Raw genomic sequence first — 20,594 nt, forward strand, 5'->3', positions numbered from 1 at the left:
GTTTGTAATCTTATAGGACTTTTAACTGCAACGAGAGAAAGAGAGAGAAAACAAAAACTTCGTGCTTTATGCTCTTTTACATATTTTTCGTACTTCTATGCTTAATGGAGTGATTCTTGTATTTTTAATGTATCGTCACTATGTACTAGTATAACACACATGTGAATCAAATTACCGTATTTTTTTAATTTGTAGATCTATCGATGTCCAAAATGCGACATGGCTTTCACAAAACTACGACCATTGGAAAATCACGTTGAAGCTTGTTTGGATGGATTTGACTTTCCTTAAAATATTGAAGACCTTAATCATTCAGCCTAACACTAGTGAATTATTTTTTAAAAGGAGTGATTGAAGGATAATAATGTAGTAGGAGTAATTTTTGTTAAAATTTCTGTGTATAATATTTTTTAAAGAAATAACCAATTCTGAGTTATTGTCTGTGCCATGTGTATGTTGATTTCTGCCACTGTTATAATATAATAAAAAAAAGAAAATATTTTTATAATTTATACTGATAAAGATGCTGTTCACTTAACTAACAGACTGGTTTGGTGCTAAGAGAGATGCAGTTCCCATTAGTACTTCGATACCTTTTATATTTTATAGTTGTGACAACTATTATAGTGGATTTTATATTATAATACATTGCTTCTGATGAGGAGTTATGTGCCTTTGAGTAAGTTACGCATATGAAACAGCTCGATATGGCAACCTTTAATTGAAGAAAAATTGCATGCAACTCAGATGATTCGCAATAAATATAGAAAACTAAATTATTAAACATAAGATCTTAGAATCTTATGTTTTATTTAATAACAAAATTCCGAAGAATATACCAGAACATGTATTTCCGTTTCTTGTAAAGAATAACAGTATTACAGAAAGAAAATTTCTATTGGAAATCCCACTTAAAACAATATCTTCTATTTTTACGAATTATTTCTTACTTTTCTGATAGATATATATATATATATATATATATATATATATATATATATATATATATATATATATATATATATATATATATATATTGCTATAGAGAAATAGATATATTTAAAAATACTATTTTATATTAAAACAGCATTCAGTACTTCGTAAATAATGTTACAGTAATATGTGTTATTAGTATTTTAGCAAGCTGAGCAAAAGAAGTTTGGTATGTTATCATTAAACTGAAATATCGAGTTTGTTTAAGCTGTACTAAGTTTTTGTAATAATAAATTGGTGAGAGAGTCAAATGAAAGTATTAAGTCTAAATTTGATAGTCGATGCATTTTTTTTTGGGGGGGGGAGGGGCAATAAAGGATTTAAGTAGCAAAATTTACGAATATGAAATACAAATAACTATAAGGAAAATACGTAACGTTTTTAGAAGAAAAACGGAAAAAGCGTTCAGTATTATTTATATATCTATTTTTGTATGAAACTAACAAAATGATAAAGTTCTTTGATTAGCCGCAATGTCAAGGCCTCGATCATTTGAAAGGCAACAGTGCCATGTTTAATGTTAATTTGAGCTGTCGTTACTGAAGTTAAAATCTAAAATTACTTTGTTTTACAAATCATTAAAAAAAAAAAAAAAAAAAAAAAAAAAAAGCTAGTGTTTTGTTTCTTAAATATTATTCACTACGTTCTCTATTTTTACCGCCAGTAAAAATTGTGCACTGTTCGTTATTTTTTTTATATAATATAGAGAAAATAAGTTCGACACTAAATGTTTATTTTGCGACCATTTCAGTGTATCAAGTATGTTTCTAAAATTTTTATATATTTCTTTTTTTTAAATTATTGTAAATCTTTAAAAAAAAAAATCAATACTGATATCGTCTGAGAGTAAACTACATTATAATATTTTGTTTCAAGTAAGTAGCTTTTATTTTTAGGAAATTCAATTGAAGGCTGAAGATACAGGTACATTCTGCATTGTGTTTGTAGTCGTCAGCAAGAAGTACAAAGCAACTTAAAAATATTTTTGTTTCAAGCAATTCATGTCTTAATTACATTATGCCAAATATTACGGTACTCAAGTTTTTATTTTTTTTCATTAAAAACAATATTAATGAGTTGAGTATATTTTCAGTGTCAGTTGTGTAAATTATTGAATTGGTTGCATAATGCATTTATGTATACTAATAAACTAATAAACGATATCAGTCAGTTTTCGAAGTCGCATCTATGAAATCAAACATATAACGCTGTATATATCAGTAATTATACGTTTAAAGAATAGAATTTTGGTTCAAATAGAGGGCATTAATAAGTAGATCAAGAGTGAAAGCAGTATTTTGTTCAGATACTTACTTTTTCCTGTTGTAGATAGTTTTATGTTATAAATAAAGGAAAGTATTTGTTTAAAACCTGTTTAATATAGATTGTTGTGTATATGTTTATATAGGGCTTGAAAAATCTTTCTTGAAAGTACTAGCCAGACCATTTTGCAGTCACATTGTTTATACTCGCCACTGGCAAGCAGGTGAATGGATTTTTCAAGCCCTATATATATATATATATATAAAATTAAATTAATAACAATTGTACACTTTACTCATTACCAAACTATCGGAGTTCTTTCAAGTCTTTACTGCATTTTTAAAAGTGTACTTTGGATTTGAGTATTTTATATTTTAAATGAATTGGTTTTATCATTGTGTGAGCAGATACGATTGAGTACCTACTAGGAACTTTCATCTAGTAACTGCCTTTATATATAATGTCAATTTTTACTTTTCTTTAAAAAAATTGATAAAATATAAATTAAAAATAGTTCTTCATGTGTATTCACTGTATAAAATCATAGTAGATGTTTTTTTAAAGCTTGGAGCTGGTTAACAGGATTACAAATTATGCAACCCTGTAGGTGGTAATAACCTAATAGGAGCCATATCTATTGACATAGGTGTTACCATGTCAACATGAAAGATTATATTACAAGTCTTTATCGATCTGTCGAGTTAAAGGAAAAAATGTAATCATTTAAATTTTCGGTTGTTTAATTTTCTTGTCTAGTATATGAAATGTCAATATTACATATAGTTTTTTGCTATAACGGGGTTTTTCAACTTTCAAAAGTACAAATAAGAATTCAAATTTTACGAAGTGCTCTAATACAACACAGTTCCTTGAGGTTAGTATGAGACATAATACTATCACAAATGCAGTACCAATAAAAAATGTTACCAGAAATGGAAAAAAAATGACCGACTATACACGCAGTTACTAATTTCCATAATCCATGATATGCGAACAAATTTATAAAGTAAACTTATTGCACTTATTCTCTCTAGTACACTCTCTTATTTGCTGCTGTTTTCACATTAGCAGTTTTTTTCTTATTTTTGAGAGATATATAAAATATTTAGTATGGTAATTATTATTTTAATGTTTCACTAGTTTAGTTCCTTCTAGTCAAGACAAATAAAACTCTTCGCACGTATGTATATTTGTTATTCGAGGTAGATGCAATTCTCCTTTTTTTTCTATATACAGGTGGGTTTAATTATAGAAACATAAATACATTCTTGATAATAACGAGAAATTTACGTAAGTTTCATCTTCGATTCAGTGTGAAAATATAATCAGTACAAGGGTCAATAAAGGTTGGGCCTTAAGTAGTAATATTTATTACATTTTCTTTGTAATATCAGGATAATTTCTTGACAAGTAGAAACTTGTGGGGGGGGGTGATAAGAGGGCGCCAAGCAAAATATCCGTGTCACGCTAAAAACTAGTCAGCCCGAGGGTTGTAAATACCGTATTAAATGTTGTTTTCCAATTGTTATTGTAAACTATACGAAACCATGAGACAAGGGAAGTATTATCATCGTAGATAAAGGGGCTATAACACGTCCGAAATGAAAACAAGAAACAAATAATAATAAGACATAACTATGGGTATTGATGATCAGATTCGAAAGTAATATAATTTCAGTAGTAGAAGAGAGAAAACACTCTGCTATCACATTTTAGAACACACTGCCTTGGAACTACCTGAAAGATTTAGAATCGCGGATTACAGTGGATGCATAGTAAAGGAGCAGCATATCAGGCACGCCACTCCCGAGTAAGCGAATGTAACATTTCATGACTCATTTTGAGCTTTTTTCCCTACATAAATAATGTTATTTTCCTAATCACACACAAATAGGTTAGAGAATTAATACAGGTCTTATTGTTTTTTGGATAGACAATAGATTACCTAATCCCGTTGTATGATTGCATCATTCAATTCTCCAACCATTGGGTGATATCAATAAAACGGAGAAGTTACTCATTACGCCCAATTTTGAAGTAGTTACTCGCATTGGTATCAATAAAAAGAGAACTGAGCACTAGTCGTCTCGGCTGACCTCGAAGAAGTCCCGCCCCTCTAGAGTAACCACACCTCTGTTCTCGAGCCGAGTAACTACTACGCGTTTGATATCAATAAAAATCAAAAACTCCTCTGTGATGCTAGTAACTTCTCCAAATTTGTGGAGCAAGCTAAATAGGTGACTCCGTGCGAAATATGGCAGAGTATATGATTGTTTTACTACGTAGAAAAACTTATAAACTGCATAGAAATGTTGGAAATGGAGATTACAAAAAGCATTATAAGTTAATGAAAGAAAATGTAGTGATTAGCACAACATTTTTAAAAGGAGAATCAACGGAAATTCGGGGTGGTGGACTACGTAATGATGAAAAGATGCGGGTTTTCTTCAAGGGCGCCGATCCTGTGGGGGCCAGGGGACCCGGGCCCCCCAAAGCTCATGTGGGCCCCCTATTGTATTTATGAATATACAATATTTGGCATAATTAGAGTGCAATTTGTCTTAAAATCCTGATATATATACCTTATGCATCTGAATGCCCTCCCCCCCCCCAATTTACAGAGAAATCGGTGCCCTTGGTTTTCTTGCGTTACGTGAGTGATCCGGGATTCAAGGTCGGAATGTCAGGGAATTCTGGTGTGGCTCAAAGTACTGTCTATGACTACCTGAAAATGGATTGTTTCCGGAAGTGTGCGTAATATACAAACAGCAAAGGCAGAGTGGCAAGAACAATATACATTTCCGGGTGCTATCGGAGCACTTGACTATACACAAGTGGCATTAAATAAACCTAGTATTTTGGAGAGTAATACGTTAATAGGAAGAGCTATTTCATGGCTAAGCGGTTAGCGTACATGCCTTTGGCATAGGAGACCCGCGTTCGATTCCCGACAGGAGCTCATGTGGTTTGGATTCCACGTTAATCAGTGGGCTCTGTCTCATATAGGCACGCTACTGAAAAGGAAATTAAACTAATAATCAACTCAACTCAACGTTGGTAGAAAGGGTGTATACATGAGAATGTATTTTGTTTATGTCAAGGCGAAAGGGGATACGTATGATGTGGAAAACGCAACCAGATGGACGTGATTTGTGACGTGGGTGGCTGGACTTTATTAAAAAGAAAACAAAGGAGCCAAGTGTCTGATTTCGTTCTTAAAGCCAAACAATCTACAAAGACCTTGGACAACACGTGATATGCGCTTGTCGTGTTAATCTTGATATTGCTGGATTCCAATCAACATCCGTCAGCTCAAATAGGTTCATTCTCATGGTTTCAATATTACTTTCTTCTTTCCCGTTTTTTCTCTATTTTTCTTCTTTTTTATTTTTGTTTTATCCTCGCTCGAATATTAAAGATTCTCTTTTGAATTTGTGTCTCAGTCGTAGATGTATTTGATATTTCGTTGCATTTCACTGTAATTACCTTCAAAGTTTCGGCTTTCCTTCGTTTTTACTTTCTGGTAGCTGTGACTGAAAGTACCACTGGAAACTCTTTTATAATATCCACAAATGCACTTTGATTGAAGCTATCGTTGCTACTTGCCCGTTTCGTGGCTTTTAAGATACACGCCATAGATTAAAAACAACGAAATGTCTGCGCGATGAATGGGAGAAATGAGTAATCACTTCTTTTATTGATACGACTCAGTGCTACGTGCAGAGTAAGCGCGAGTAAACGATCATAAATCTGGAGCAGACTAGACCTGAGTAGTGGCTTGTTTTATTGATACGAAATTGAGGGAGGAGATTACTCCAGGTGTAGTTACTCCGATTCTCGAGCAGGACTTCTCAGGAGTAGTTACTTATTTTTATTGATATAACCCATTGTCTTGTATGACTTACAGTATGTCATTGTGAAATTAGCCTTTTGGTATACAGAGGATTTATAACGTCTAATATTTTAATTGTATTTACAGATACATGTATTAATATGCTATAGATTGCAGTAGGTGTAGTTAAACAAAAGTTAGTAGTATGGTATTATTGATTTCTTGACATTAACATAGTGATTTGAAAGTATTACATATATTTATACTTTCTTTTACAAAATTACGATAGAATTTTTAGGATACATTATTCTTTTGTAGTTATACAGCAGTTTCATTTTGTATGAAAATCATAACGTTTTGTCATCCATACTTTTGCGGTATCAGGGCCATCACAGAATTCAACTGCTTTATTACCATTTGCTGTTAGATTACTTATAACCATACTCACAGTGTGCGAATAAATAAGCTGCGATCTTCATTGTTTCGCGATTCTATTAAACATAGATTTATTAATTTTGTATTTTTGCGAAAATACAAGTCCTGTATTTGCCTGAATTTAGTATGACCTTGAATATAATAAGACTCCCATATTGGAGTTTATGTTAATAGAAATTAAAAATATCAGATTATATTATCGGATACACTGAAAATATTTATGTATTTATGAAAATATTTAATGAAAACTTACAAATTTAATTCTCGCTCTATGATTTAATTCTCGGTCTTTATTGCATTTTCTTCTAATGGTTATGACTACGCATTCAGCACTCTGATGGTAGACGTACACTAATTTTGAATACCTCATGGACGCGTAATGAAAACAAATTAGTAACAAACATGACTCATTACCTAGTTCCTTTATACGTCGGCCCTTGATGAGTCACCTAAGAGCACGGTACGGTCGAGTAATACAGAAAATATAGTCCTGCGCTGCGTTTTTTAAACTATAGTGGGGTAGACTTCGATTATAATACAAGTATGGTTTTTATACTAAAAATATAGGACTGTATTCGGGGCCCGTCGGAAACTGAATAGCTTCCAAATGGAAGAAATTTGGCGATCGTTTTAAGTATGACCATATTTTTTGAATTTTGTCCTTAGTATATTACACAGTATTAAACTTAAAAAGAAGTATGATCTTACAAATTTGTTTCAATGATAAGAAAAGTGGCTTACCTTTGTGCCTCCGTATTCATTACTTTAACATTCCCTTACTCTCTCAGAAGTCATTAGCGTTATTTTTACTGTATCACCGGATCCTTATTTTTACATCTCTTTATATTATGTTTTGTTTCTTTAAAGAACGCTTAATGCAGAGTATTCAGTGATTTAATTTCGATTTTTGATAACCCCTAATAATTGTCACTATATTTTCCTTCAATTCACTGCTTTTACAAAAACTATTCGTATTAATAATAATTTGTGCAGAATTCCAGAATGTCTTAAACTTATTTCTCTATATGGTTGTCCTTCGATATATTTTTATCTGTTATAAGGAGGAAGGAAATATTCAATTAAAGTAAGTAATAAACACAGAGGTACAAGGTAAAGCCGGTTTTATTATGAACGTGTATCCTGTAGCTTCAAGCCGCATACTTTAATTAGAAATTATGTAGAATTTTCGTCTTAACCGACAGGCCGTTTGTCTGCAATTATACTTTAAAATGGGTTGTTGCTTTTGTGTGTGTTGTGTGAAGTAAATGATATTGTGATTTTATAAGTGAGATACAGCATGTTACAGTGTGTTGGAACAAATCAAAGTTTGAGGTCAGTAATTTCTTAAGTGAAAATTAATTCTGTGACATATTATTCGTAAGACGTGGCTACTTTACCTCAGGTTTCATAAATCAATCTCTTCAATTCGATTGCCTGGCAAAGTAGCTGTGCATGCCAGTGGGTTAAACATGTAATTATCCACATTCTATTCTTCTTAAATACACATGGCAAATATAATGTTAATAATTGTTCTTGGTATAGAAGATTTTATATTAAAAACTATCATGTTGTTTGTTTTTAATAAGAAGTAATACACGTGTGTGTATTTGTTTTATCTTTCTTTCTTTCTTGAATTTGTGTTTTGTATCTTTTTTTTATAAGACTGTGATAAATGTAGAAAAATGTTTGTATCATTAAAGTAATCTATTATTTTATTCGTTGTTGTTTAGATAACTTTTCCTCATATCGTCTGCAGGATGTTTACAAAACTCAGACCACTCATTTCTAACTGGATGCTATGTGATGTCACCGATTGCCGCCCATATTCTTAGTAAATTAAAGGGAGCAAACAAGACAACAGCAAACCTAGCATTAATACAGTGGTGAAAGTAAACAAGACGTAGTCAGTGGTACTGCATAGGCGTCGAACTGAAATGGTCTTGAGAGCAGGAAGTTTGAAATACCTCCAGGAGCTCATGTTGCATCGTACGGTCCACTGTACGTTTATTTCTGAATCAAAAATTTCTAAAGGGTATATAAATATATTACAGTAAGAATGAAATCCTGTATTATCGCCCGACTGTCGTCGTTGTGCAAAACTTTATCATGATATGACGTAGGGAAATATGTCAAAGTAAGGTTGTAAGATTTAATATCAAAGTTTAAATATCGCAAGTTAAAAGCATGTAATAACAAATCTCATATTTGAAAATAGTTTCGGCTTAAACTAGCTACGACTACATTTAATTCAAAATTGGACTTCCGGAATGCATAGTATGAGCGTAACTAAAAGAAATAAAAAATAAGAATTGTAATACAAGTATGGTTTTGTAATACAAGTATGGGTTTACTAGAACCATCCACGTAGGCGTCCCTTACACTAACCATTAATCTAACAGACAATGACGTAAACATGCTAATTTTTTTTATTTAAAGTTATAGGTTCGCATCCAAGTGACACTCTTATGCGCATTTCCATTGCTTAAAAAAATTCAAAAGTCTAACGTTTACGGCGATTTGTTTCATTTCCCACTAGAGCTTAGCAAAAGGTGATTTATATCTGAGTATTTGGCACTACTTTATCAGAGGTTCCATCAAGTATAACTCAATTAACACAGTAGTAACAAACTTTTACTGCCCTAAAAAGTGTTCCTGAACAAGAGGAAGTTCATTATGCACCCTGTAACCAAGCTAATGTCAACCGCGTACCCACCGAGTCAACTTCTGGAATATTTCATTCTATTTTCTCAACGTAGCTAAAGGAAAGGTATATGAATGACTGCGTAGAGTTCTTCTTGGCTGAATAGATACAGTCATAGTTCGATAGCTAAGAGGTTCATGGTTCGAAACCTATCTAAGAAGCTTTTTTTTTTTTTTAATTCGTAATACCCACATCTTAAGATCTTTCTCTCCCTTCGCAATGATGCTCTAAAAAAAAAAAAAAAAAAAAAAAAAAAAAAAAAAAAAAAAAGAGTTCTCCACCGTAATTCGATAACTTCCTGATGTGATTCTCGAAGTTCGGAAACTTTCCTTCTGTTTCACAAAATCACAATTTTCGTCGTAATATGGATGCTCTTCAATGTTTTTTATTTATTATTATTATTATGCTAAACTTGCATATGTAAATAATCCTTTCTCTTCATATTTGAATCTGTCTCAATGTCGTCCAGTATGAACGCACATGGCAAGGGAGCAAACCTTCGACTCTTGAAACCAAATGTAAGCGCTCTAGCAATGTGCTATCGTAACTCTATAGGTTTTTTGCTAAAAGCAGCGCTATTCGGGAAGGGGGGGGGGGATTCTCCGCCGACATAAGAGTTTTACTTTTTATATCAATGTTTTACTATACATTTGATCAAAAAATGTGTAGTATCACACTCAAGGGAGCAGAGAATTACACCCTCCTGCCCTACCCAAATGACACCCCTAAAACATTTGCTTGCCATTACTGGGAAACAAAATGAAATTAATTATTGAATAACCTCGTTTCTGTCAGTAGGTTTTAGAGCTCTGCACCCGCATGAAGCACAAGACCTACTGCCGTGATTGACAATATCTATAGATTTCACAAGGAGTATCTTGCTAGCTTGATATGATACGCAATCTTTGAAGAAGGGAAAGAATACAAGTAAAGGCATTTATGAAGCTATGGGAACATTTGAGACAATTTTTTTCAGGTTCTAGAAAGGCATTTCAGAACAAACGAATGAAAAGACTGTTTTAGAGCTATAAAGCTTGTAAACATGGTTCCGGTTTTTTTTTTTTTTTTTTTTTTTCTCATCTGAATGGAAAGAGTATATTACGTCACATAGACTGCTTTAGACAAGAACACGAGGAGGAGTTGGATTTATACTAGAAGCAGTTATCGATGAAGACTTGTGTTTCTGAATACATAAGCACATGGCGCAAGAACTTGTTAGTAACTTGGACTTAAACATTTTATAACACTTTCATTGCAAAGTATTGCACCTTTTTCTTCTCTTTTCTTCACTTTGGTAACGAGATGTCCCTATCTAGTTTCCTCTAGTAAAAAAAAAGTGTTTACTGTGTCTCGCAACTATCTGTCGCTCTCAAATATAATTTATCCATTCGTCATCGTGTTTAAAGTAGTCTGCATTTTATGGAAATTAGAAAAATTCTGTAATAGGCAATTTTCGTACCCTTCTACAACCAAACTTTGTAAATGCTTTCCCCGAAGTAGTAGTTACTGAGCTTTTCCATGAATACGTGAAACAACGTATTTTCAACATTGACGAATAATAATTGCCAAACGTGTTTTTCCTTCAGTACATTAGTAAGTGCTTATTTTAATTACAGATAGGATTACTCTGCACTCTTATTAATTCATGGAAAGGAAGAAAAAAAGAATCACCAATGTTTTTGAAAAAATGTTTTTTTTATATTTTGATTACAAATCCCTATGCCATAATCTTTATACATAATTTATACAAACCAAAACCTGTCTTTGTATTTGACATGCTTCACACAATAAAAGGCAATCTCAAAAAATATTATCTTTGGAAGAAAACATTGCCTGAGCGACACCAGTTCCTGCAGTTGCTCTGTATATTTAAATATATACACATAGTATATATATATCATTTCTTTAATCACTATAAATGCAAGTATAAACACGAATTATCACTTCATAACAAGCAAGCACAGGCATGACTTCTGCGGCTGATTATTTGAGTTTTTATTATGTTTAACTGAAAAATACTTTTCTTTTTAAGTAAATGACAAAAATTCATTTTCTAAACATTTTTTTGGATGTTTAATACAATAAAATAACACCTTACGTTTGTTACTCTCAACACCAAAAGAGTATCATCATACATTTCGAAAACTTGCTGTTTTTCTTTGATACCAATAAAAAGATACAATGATCTTGATGATAAGATCAGGTAAGAACGTGTCAAAAGAGAACTCGATTTTTTTTTTTTCTAAAATTTGTTTTGGCATTCGAATGCGAAATAGCTAGCAATGTTTCATTTAATTTCAAATCGTGGATATAAATCTATTTTTGACTACAGAAGTATTTAAATTGTGTCAAATTATTTGGTAGTGTCTTCTTATGGCAGTGGATGTGTATTCTTAGTAAACCACTGTTTATCCAATTGACTCATTAATGAAGTTTGTTCAATTATCACTTGCACTATATTTCAAATTGCATATAGTTGTAGTACGTTCCATCCACCATTTGCAAATAAGATTTCTTTGTTTTTACTTTTTCAATATTAATTAGAATTAATTTATTTTAATGCTTGTTGGTAAATGTTTATATGTTTTTTTTTTTTAGTTATGTTATATAAGAAGTAGCTAATTTGCTACAATAGTTAATAAGATCTTAACCATCTTTAGTTTTTTACAAACATGTTTCTAGTTTTCTAAAATAGGATTCTTTTTTTATTGTTATAGGCAAGTAAGTTTCTCTTGTTTCTAAGTGAATCGTGATTGTATGTGTTTATAATAATTATTATTATGAAGAAGAATTAAATGAACAAATAATATTTGAAAAACGTGTAAAATTACTAAAAATTACACTACACAAAATCCACACAACCATTCGCGCCATCTTGAAGCCTCAAACTCTCTGAAGTGGAAGTGCGGCCAGATCATGTCATTTTTTTTTTTTTTTTTTTTTAATGTAAAACATTATTTTGAAGATAATGTTCTTTCGTTTTTAATTTCCCTTCGCTGTCATTTGACGTTGAACTTCTGGTTTTAATAAAGTAAGATTCTAATATTGGTTTTATATTGTACATTTTTTTGAAGTAATACAGCCTCCTTAATTACAGGTTTAGTTCCTTTTAAATATGCCAATAATCTAAATCCAGAATTTTCTTCTAAACTTCGTAATATTTTTCTTTTCTGTATATCCTTTTTGGTCATGCCTAATAGAGTACACAAAATTTCATTCAGGAGAGGGAAGGGTTCAAGCCAGAGAAGTTCATATCGTTTCAGAACATACGCAATTTTTGCATACAGTTCTTAATACGAGAAATATTTAGTTTTCCATAACATCTTGTTAAAGAAAGAATGAAAAGTGCTTGTGGTCCATGTTAAACGAGAGCTCTTAATCCCTTCTAACTGAATATCCACTCCTGTTCTGTCTGATTACCTGTATAAAATTGTGAAGACATGTCTTTCAAGGGAACAATAATAAAGAAGTATGACAAATAACGTAATTGCGGTTTAGACATAGATATCAAGGATAGGGATGGAGATTAGGATAATCAGCGTTGGTTTTCCCACTAGACAAACAAGGCAATTGACTAAGGCCGCAGAACTCAGAGAGACCTCAAAGAAAGGAAAAATCAACATTTGGAATATAGAACTAGTAGAAATAATAATAAAAAGTTCACGATCTACCTCAAGTCCACAAAGAACTTTTATATACTAAAAAGTAAATATGATACAAAACAGTTAAATATATGATTGGGCAATTTCATTACTAGATATTACAGGGTGGGTGTAATAGCAGGTGAAAGAGAAGCCTTCAGCCATAAATTGCTTAGGGTCACAAGATATCTAAATCCGCCACTGACAATAATAAAGAAGGGAGAAATAGACCAATGGATAACTTTACTAATAAGATTTCTTCGATAGTTGTAAATTTATTTTCCAAGAGAAGGCAACATATAGCTTGAGCACTCTCCTTCAAATGTGGAAAAGCGGTTAAGTGGTTAAAATACTTACATTTTTTTATACTGCAATGTCTTCTTGGATTTTCTGCCTCATATAATATGGAGATAAATTCAGAAACAATAATCTGCTTAACACCCTAGCAATAGATTTATTTCATTTGAGGGATTTAGGATTTAGATTTATGGGCTTCTGGCATCTATAGCCATTTAGCCCGTCACGTACATGGGGGCTGACCGGCGACCACACTATCCGGGGAAAGGAAAGGAAGGAAGCGGCCTGGGACCTAAAAGGTAGGTATCATCCCGGCATTTGCCTGCTGTGAATGAGGAAAATCTCATTCAGGATGGCTGGCCTGAAAAAGCTTTTTATAGTTTTTTGAAGAGTGCACCCACTGGGAATCGAACCCGGGGCCGCTTGCACCGAAGACGAGAGCGTTAGCGACTACGCTACGCGGGGCCAGCTTATTTGATTTGGATTTGAAATCTTGCTTGAATAATTGTCTTCTAATTAGATATTATCCTTCTAAAACAACCAAAATATCGTAATTAAAATTTGGTAATTACTTTTAAATATTAGAAGTAGTAAAAAAAAAAAAAACTTTGAAAAAGCTGAATGCGAGTATAGGGAATAGTATACTGGCACGACTCCCCCACCAAAAAAAAAGTAAGAAAAATAAGGACTGTAGTCGGACCTCCAGAATAAATCCTGGTAATCGTTTTTTTTTTTATCTGAAAGGAGCTAAGAATGAAATTAGGGAGGCATACTTGCTAAAAATGCTAAAACTGGTCACAAATCAAGTGTATCATTAATTTTTGCCTTATTATATAGCCAGAAATCTAGTCTTAAAATAGGACGGAGAGAGATTAAAAGAAAACAAAAGATGCCATTTATTTTTTTAAAAAAATAAGTTTTACACAGGCATAAGATATTTCAAGGCTTGATCATCGAGTTCCCTTTCATACTCGACGACCAAATTTTCCACGTCGACTATGTTCAGATAGGAATTTCCAGATAAGTAGATTTTAATATGGTGATTGACACTTTTCTTACCTTCACTTATCCTTTGCTTTCTTGTTAAATTTCTTTAATTCTTGTTTCTTATCCCACTTATATTTCCGTCAAAGAAAAGTTTTTAAAACATAGTAAGAATATTTAATTTTTAAATGTTTTTGAGGAACAAACAAAGGCAAATTACTACTGATTTAAAAACACCCTAATGATTTTCCAGAAAGCATGTATTTCGTCTTCAATTCCAAGAAACATGTAATTGCCAACAGAAAATAACATAGGACTATAATATGATTTATACAGAAATATTTAACCTCCATATAACGTAAGTTTTAACAATGAAGTAAAAGGACTAACAAATACCAAAAAAGGTATAAAAATCTTTCTTCTGTTAAACGCCGTGATTAACCATCCCTTCCTATATCCAACTATTACCATTGACATTTTTTTCTCTTCAACTCGAATCGTTAAGTCAATTCAAAATTTGCTTATTAGAATGGAGATTAATTTTTCTCTCATTATTAACTACATTCTCGTAAACCACATGTACAATCCGCGGCAAAAAACCTGCAACATGAGGATGTAAGTTTATTGTGAAACTACGCCTAACAGCACAGGGAATGAACATAACGTCTAAGTGGAACGAATCATGCCAGGATAAACCTCGGCCTCCTCCCGTGCACACTTATTTTGGAGCAAAAGATTTCTTCATTTCACAATAAACTTATATGTTCATGTTGCAGGTTTTTTGCCGCGGATTGTACGTGAGTAGTGTTAAGTTCGGTGTAATGCAATCTGTATGTCAAGAAACGAAACATTTTACAGGGAGAAAAGTTTTATCTGATTAAGAAATTAAAGAAGTTCCTTTATATCCATTGTCAATAGTCATTTCAAGTTCTTCCATATTTGAAATATTATACAGAGTTTAAGTGATCAGAAATCTCTCCGAGTAAAACTTCGTTAACAAAGCAGTTTTACTGCTCGACAGCCGATTTACATAAAAATTAACATTAAAAACGTTTTAATTTACGAACATGGAACAGTCTGACAAATTAGAGAGTTTTAAATATATATCATATTAATGTAAAATTTCTTATAAAATATGCATTTAAAAAGGCGAAAAGTGGATGTACTTTTCACAATTTCCAAGCATTAAGCGGAAACAAAAATATTTTTTTAACTGTGCTGAAGTACCATAAAAAAATATACACATTAAAATCATAGAGATGAGGTCTGCCGTTATTCATTTCATCATCCATTATTTGTGTTATCAATATTTCTGTTCAATGAATCAAAGTATAAGCATATCTTCTAAGATGCATGTAAAAAAAAAATAGTCAAATTAGAGTGTTCCCGGAAATAATTCCAAAATCTCCATTATTGTAAAGTTTGAAACCTTAACCCAGCTCTAAAAATCTAAAGCCGTGATAGTTTCTTCGGTACTTCATGATCACTTTTTAAAAGTGCATAAAAACTTCATACATTCTGCTTTGATAGTAACTCCATAATAAATCAAATTGAAGCAGAACGTGTTGCAGAGGGTATGTAATTCTCTGTAAGTTAAAGAAAGCAGTCCTCAAATTGCCCCCACTTGTAAAAGTAAAAATTCTCCATGAATGTAGTAAAATAAAGAATATACCAATTCGTAATACAGAAACATGGTTGTTTGGCGTGATATACGAGGGACCGGCGTCTCAATTGTTAACCTTCAAATAGTTGTAAACATTATCTTTTAACACGTTATAAGAAAGGGAAGTCATGATTTTCTTTTGTTAGCTGCAACCTTCAATTCTGCCCCTAGAACAGGGCAGGAAGATGCTTGCTAAAAATTGCAACACATTCCAAACAAGTTTTCTGTTACAAAAGTAATACATATGTATATATATTATGTATATGGCACTCATATGACCTACATGAGGCATATTAATATAATTCAACAATACTGAAGTAAAATTCTGTAAGTTAATTCACAACTTACGGACGAAAAGTATTTTCTTGCACACTGTTTTGTAATAATTACACTTGCATATTCCAAAAGCTAGAATTTCTTTATAAAGAACACAACACAAGCTGCATGTACTAACTTCCTGAGAACCTCTATATACATATACAAATGCCTAATTACGGTACATAATATGGCGGAAGACATTTTATACTTCAAGCAGCAACAATATTATGAGGAAATAATGGAATAACAGTCTCAACAATGAGTAAGAAACATACAACAAAGCTCAAATACAACAAAACTTACTGATTAATTTACATTCATATACAGGATAAATACCGGTTTTAATTGTGACAAACATAATTAATCAGGAGTCCTTGAAATCTTAAGATTTTAATTTGAGTTTGATACCAACTTTTATATTATATGTGTAGATTCTATTAATAATATAAAACATTCTTACACTACTCAAATATTTCACAACGACGCAAAGTTTTCAATGAAAGTTAATTGATTGTAGGTGTTGTCAACATATGAAGCGATGATAATTTCCTTGGTACTTCATTATCACTTTTCTAAGGTTCATAATACATTCCATACATATTTCTTCGTTAATTAACACTGTAACGAATAAATAAAATTGACAGGTCGTAGAGTGTATGTAAATTCTTTAAGTTAAAGAAAATAGTTCTCAAACTGTCCCATTCGTTCTGAAGTTCTTAAGAAAGAAACAAATGTGGCGAAAGTATGCTAACAACTGAACCTGAATATCAAATATCGACAGCTTTTACATATTAAAATAATCTCGGTTTCAGCTTTTGTACAATATTATATTTGATACTTTTATAGGAAACGTGCTATTTCAAGGAATCTATAAATATTTCTCTATAGCAAGATTGGACGATTTTATATACTATGTTATAGTGCATTTGCTAGAGTATGTATTTTTTTAAAAATTAGAACTATACACTACTATATTTAATACGGAAGAGGAAGCTGTAAATCAGTGGCGTACACAAAATGTCATCAAGAAAGGGGGATTAAAGCAAACAAGTTCATATCGCTTCAGGATATGTGAGATGTTTTTTCATGCCTATAGTAATTTTTTTTTCGTAATATCTTGTAGAAAGGGGTTTAACATCCGATCTCCTTCCCCTGTGCATACGCCACTGCTGTAAATAATTTGATATTTCTAACATCAAATCGAAAATTGATGCAATTACACTAACAGTACAGCTTAATTTTAAGTTTGATCTACAATTTAATGTATTTTTTAAAAATATTTTATTCCAAATATAATGATGGATTAATCTAAAATGTTATCATGGGAGAACTTACCATTAACATCTATATTCTACATTTAAAACTCATAAATTGGAATCCTATAGATTTTGAAATGATTGCACTAGTAAGCTTTCATTTATAACTGCAATTTATTCCAAATACTTTCAAATCCGTGTCAAACCAAAACTACTGTACAAATAACATTGCTCAAAATTTAACAAAAGCTTGAAGGTATGTATGCTGAGGTTTAAATACTTGTTCATAGTTTCATTGTACGAAATTTGAGTCAAGAATTAAAATATCTGTGTAGTGTGTTGTAACAATGTAAGTTCTTTACAAACCAATATACTTACAATGGATGAATGAAACAGAAAGATAACAAGATTTACTTAACTTTTATTATAAGATATAATATTTAAATCTCTTAAATAATATATTTTATTTTATTGCTGTTAGTACACACAGCTTGTGAGAACCTCTAAACACCTGCAGTACATCTCCTATCAAGAAATGGTCACTGCTTAAAATTATAAAACTGGTCTCTTCAGTAAATACGGATTACTCTTTGGCTCAGACCATATAAAGTAGCTTTTCATTTATGTCCTTACAAATATTATACTACATACAAAACTGGCAACTTTACAGCACACGCGTTTTCTTCTTAGGAAAAATGTCATTGAAGCTCATTGAACACAGCATTCTGCTTTAAAATATCACTGACGAATTATTAACCACTTTTGTCGCAGAAGAAACAAAACTAAATTTTCATGTACAGTATTTTCAAAGCAAAATAATATTATCAATAATTATATATTCCTGAATATAACAACATACTTTACAGCATATCTTGGCACTAAATGTACTTTTGTAAATGTTTTTCCATGATTGGTCGCACTGAAATATGGGACACACTGTATGGTATCTCAGGAAATAATACAATTTTTGTCTTTTTCGTCTTTTCTTGTAGGTGAACGTGTGCCTGGAGACATGTTTGCAGAACGCTGTCTCGCACAAGCAATTGCGTCGTTTGGCACGTAAGAAATTCGAACACCTCCATAAGCTCGTCGCGGAGGAAGCTGGTACGCAAATTCGTCTTCACTGCTGGAACTGGAGCAAGTAGAACAATAACTCTCCTCATCGTCATCTCGGGTGCGCATTTTTAGAAAACGATCTACCACTTGGTTCTCCAGAGCTGCGTCTGAGGTTGTCTTTCGAGGCCCTATTGAATCCGCGCCGTCTTGTTGCAGAGCAGTATTGAAACCTGAACGTCCTGAATAGCTTCTACTACGTGGGAACGTTCCTGTTCGACTGCTCACTTCAACAGTAGTCCTCTGACTTGACGAACTGGTAGAGTCTTCAACTGGACTCGGCTCGAATCGAACACTTAACTGACCTTTAGGGGAAGCACAGTTGGAGTCACCACTCTTGCTACGGTTCTTTGAACTTAAATTACTCTTGCGAGGGGTTCTGGCAGGCTGGGAAGGACTGGTTGATGCTGAGCTCGTTTCGGAGCGTCCTGCTCCGGAAACAGTAGCTGGAACCGCGGCTACCGCTCCTGGTGGAGCCTCGCTACTCAAATCTGGCATTGAAGAGTGCGCTGAACCTGGCCTAAGCCACGAATCTAAATTAATATCAACAAGATTTAATGGCTCTCGACACCGTCCAGATGTTGGAGAAGTTAGTTTGTCTTTCGTTTGAAGGAGTCTGTGTAATTCTGGGCTCACTACTCCACGTTCTGCTATAAGTTTTTCAAGATTCCTTTCTAAAATCACTCGATCTAAACCACGTTCTACATACAACCGCTCACCTTTGTAGGTAATTCGATCCACTTCTTGTGGAGATGGTAGTGGAGGCCGTAGCGCGGACTCCTCTGTCTGAAGAGCTACTTCAGAGAATCCGCGATGCGCCTGAGACAATTCACCCGCCGAGGCACTATGATCCAACTGCTGAATCAACGACGTGCTCATAGTTGCCACTACAGGGCTTGTACACGTAGTAGTAGGGCTTGAGCACGTGGATGTAGGCTTAGGACCAAGTTTTGGAGAGTGTTGAAGAGCACGACGACCCATTTTCGGTGACCTTAAGGGATGAGGGGGTGGTGGACTTCGTAGTCCAGGCACTGGTTGAGGTGTAGGCGACGCGACGCTTGGTGTCTTCCGTGAATGTCCAGGAGAAGTTGGTGTCGTAGACCGTTCAGAAGTCGTGGCATCTGATTTGCGTCGAGGCCCTAATTTTGGTGACTCGGGTGGAGGCAACCGTCTTGTAGCACGACGACCTGCGACGGGTGATCTTTGTGAATTTTGTCCAGAACACTCACTCGCTTCGGACCCTGAGTCGAACTTCGCTGGGCGTCTCATTGCTCCCGGCTCTGAGCTTTCTGATGCACTGTCCGGAAGACGAACAACATTCGCACTACGTTTTGGCGACCCTGAGAAACTTGGAGGACGTGTGGGGGTGTTTGCCGTGCTGTCGGACGGCGTCGGTGGTTCTCCTTTGCTACACGCTATGGAACAGAAGATGGAGCCTCGTCGAGGTAAGAAAGGGCGACCCAGCAGGGAAGAATGGCAGGTATGACAGCAAAAGCACTGCTCCGTGGCATGCCAGTGTTGGCCCTCATGACTCATTTGGCCTGAAAATAGAAATATCACTGTTAAAATAATAATAATAATAATAATAATAATAATAATAATATATTACATACAAAGAAAGCAATATTACAGGGCCAGGACATATTGTGGATGTTTCTAAAGACGTATGAAGTATTTTATAGTAATTGAAATTATAGAGTTAAAACGTTGGAACGACCAGTAGTTAGTATCCTCAGAAGCAATAACATAATTCCACTTATAAAGATAAATAATAAGCAGCTTATTGAATTAATACGCAGCTTCAACCTTTAGCATCTTTAGAACCAAACAGCATTCCTAGTTACATAATTAAAGCATGTTCGAAAGAAATATCTCCAAAATTAACAAAAATATATAACGTCTCATTAAGAATGAAAGATTTCAAGGAGGCACGGTGGTTTAGTGTTAAAGCTCTTACCTCTGGTGCATGGGTCCCTGGTTCGATCCCGGCCAAGTAAGTTTCTTCTCGGGCTAATCCCTTCTCCCCACATTCTCATTCCACCAATTATTCCATCATTATTCACTTGCTTTAATCAACCGTCTCACTTAGCCTAAAGGC

General features: G+C 33.4%; 2 protein-coding genes across 6 annotated transcripts in view; one reads left to right on the forward strand and one right to left on the reverse strand.

The window, feature by feature from the left end:
• LOC145673370 (optineurin-like) overlaps positions 1 to 2,772 on the forward strand; it is a 111,800-nt gene extending 109,028 nt beyond the window's left edge. For both annotated transcript variants that reach the window (XM_081743013.1, XM_081743014.1), the window contains one exon: positions 196 to 2,772. Coding sequence is in view for 1 of the 2 variants with exons in the window: in XM_081743014.1 (XP_081599140.1) it covers positions 196 to 291 (96 nt within the window). In the remaining variant the exon portion in view is untranslated. The remainder of the gene's footprint in view (positions 1 to 195) is intronic.
• A 9,028-nt stretch (positions 2,773 to 11,800) lies between these two features.
• Positions 11,801 to 20,594, reverse strand: part of LOC145673369 (uncharacterized) — a 695,073-nt gene continuing 686,279 nt past the window's right edge. For all 4 annotated transcript variants that reach the window (XM_081743012.1, XM_081743011.1, XM_081743009.1 and 1 more), the window contains exon 6: positions 11,801 to 20,037. In XM_081743012.1, coding sequence (XP_081599138.1) covers positions 18,332 to 20,037 — 1,706 coding nt within the window. In that variant the 3' untranslated portion in view covers positions 11,801 to 18,331. The remainder of the gene's footprint in view (positions 20,038 to 20,594) is intronic.

The sequence above is a fragment of the Thermobia domestica genome, chromosome 16 (genome assembly GCF_964235325.1).
Source record: "Thermobia domestica chromosome 16, izTheDome1.hap1.1, whole genome shotgun sequence".
NCBI classification, from domain to species: Eukaryota; Metazoa; Arthropoda; class Insecta; order Zygentoma; family Lepismatidae; genus Thermobia; species Thermobia domestica.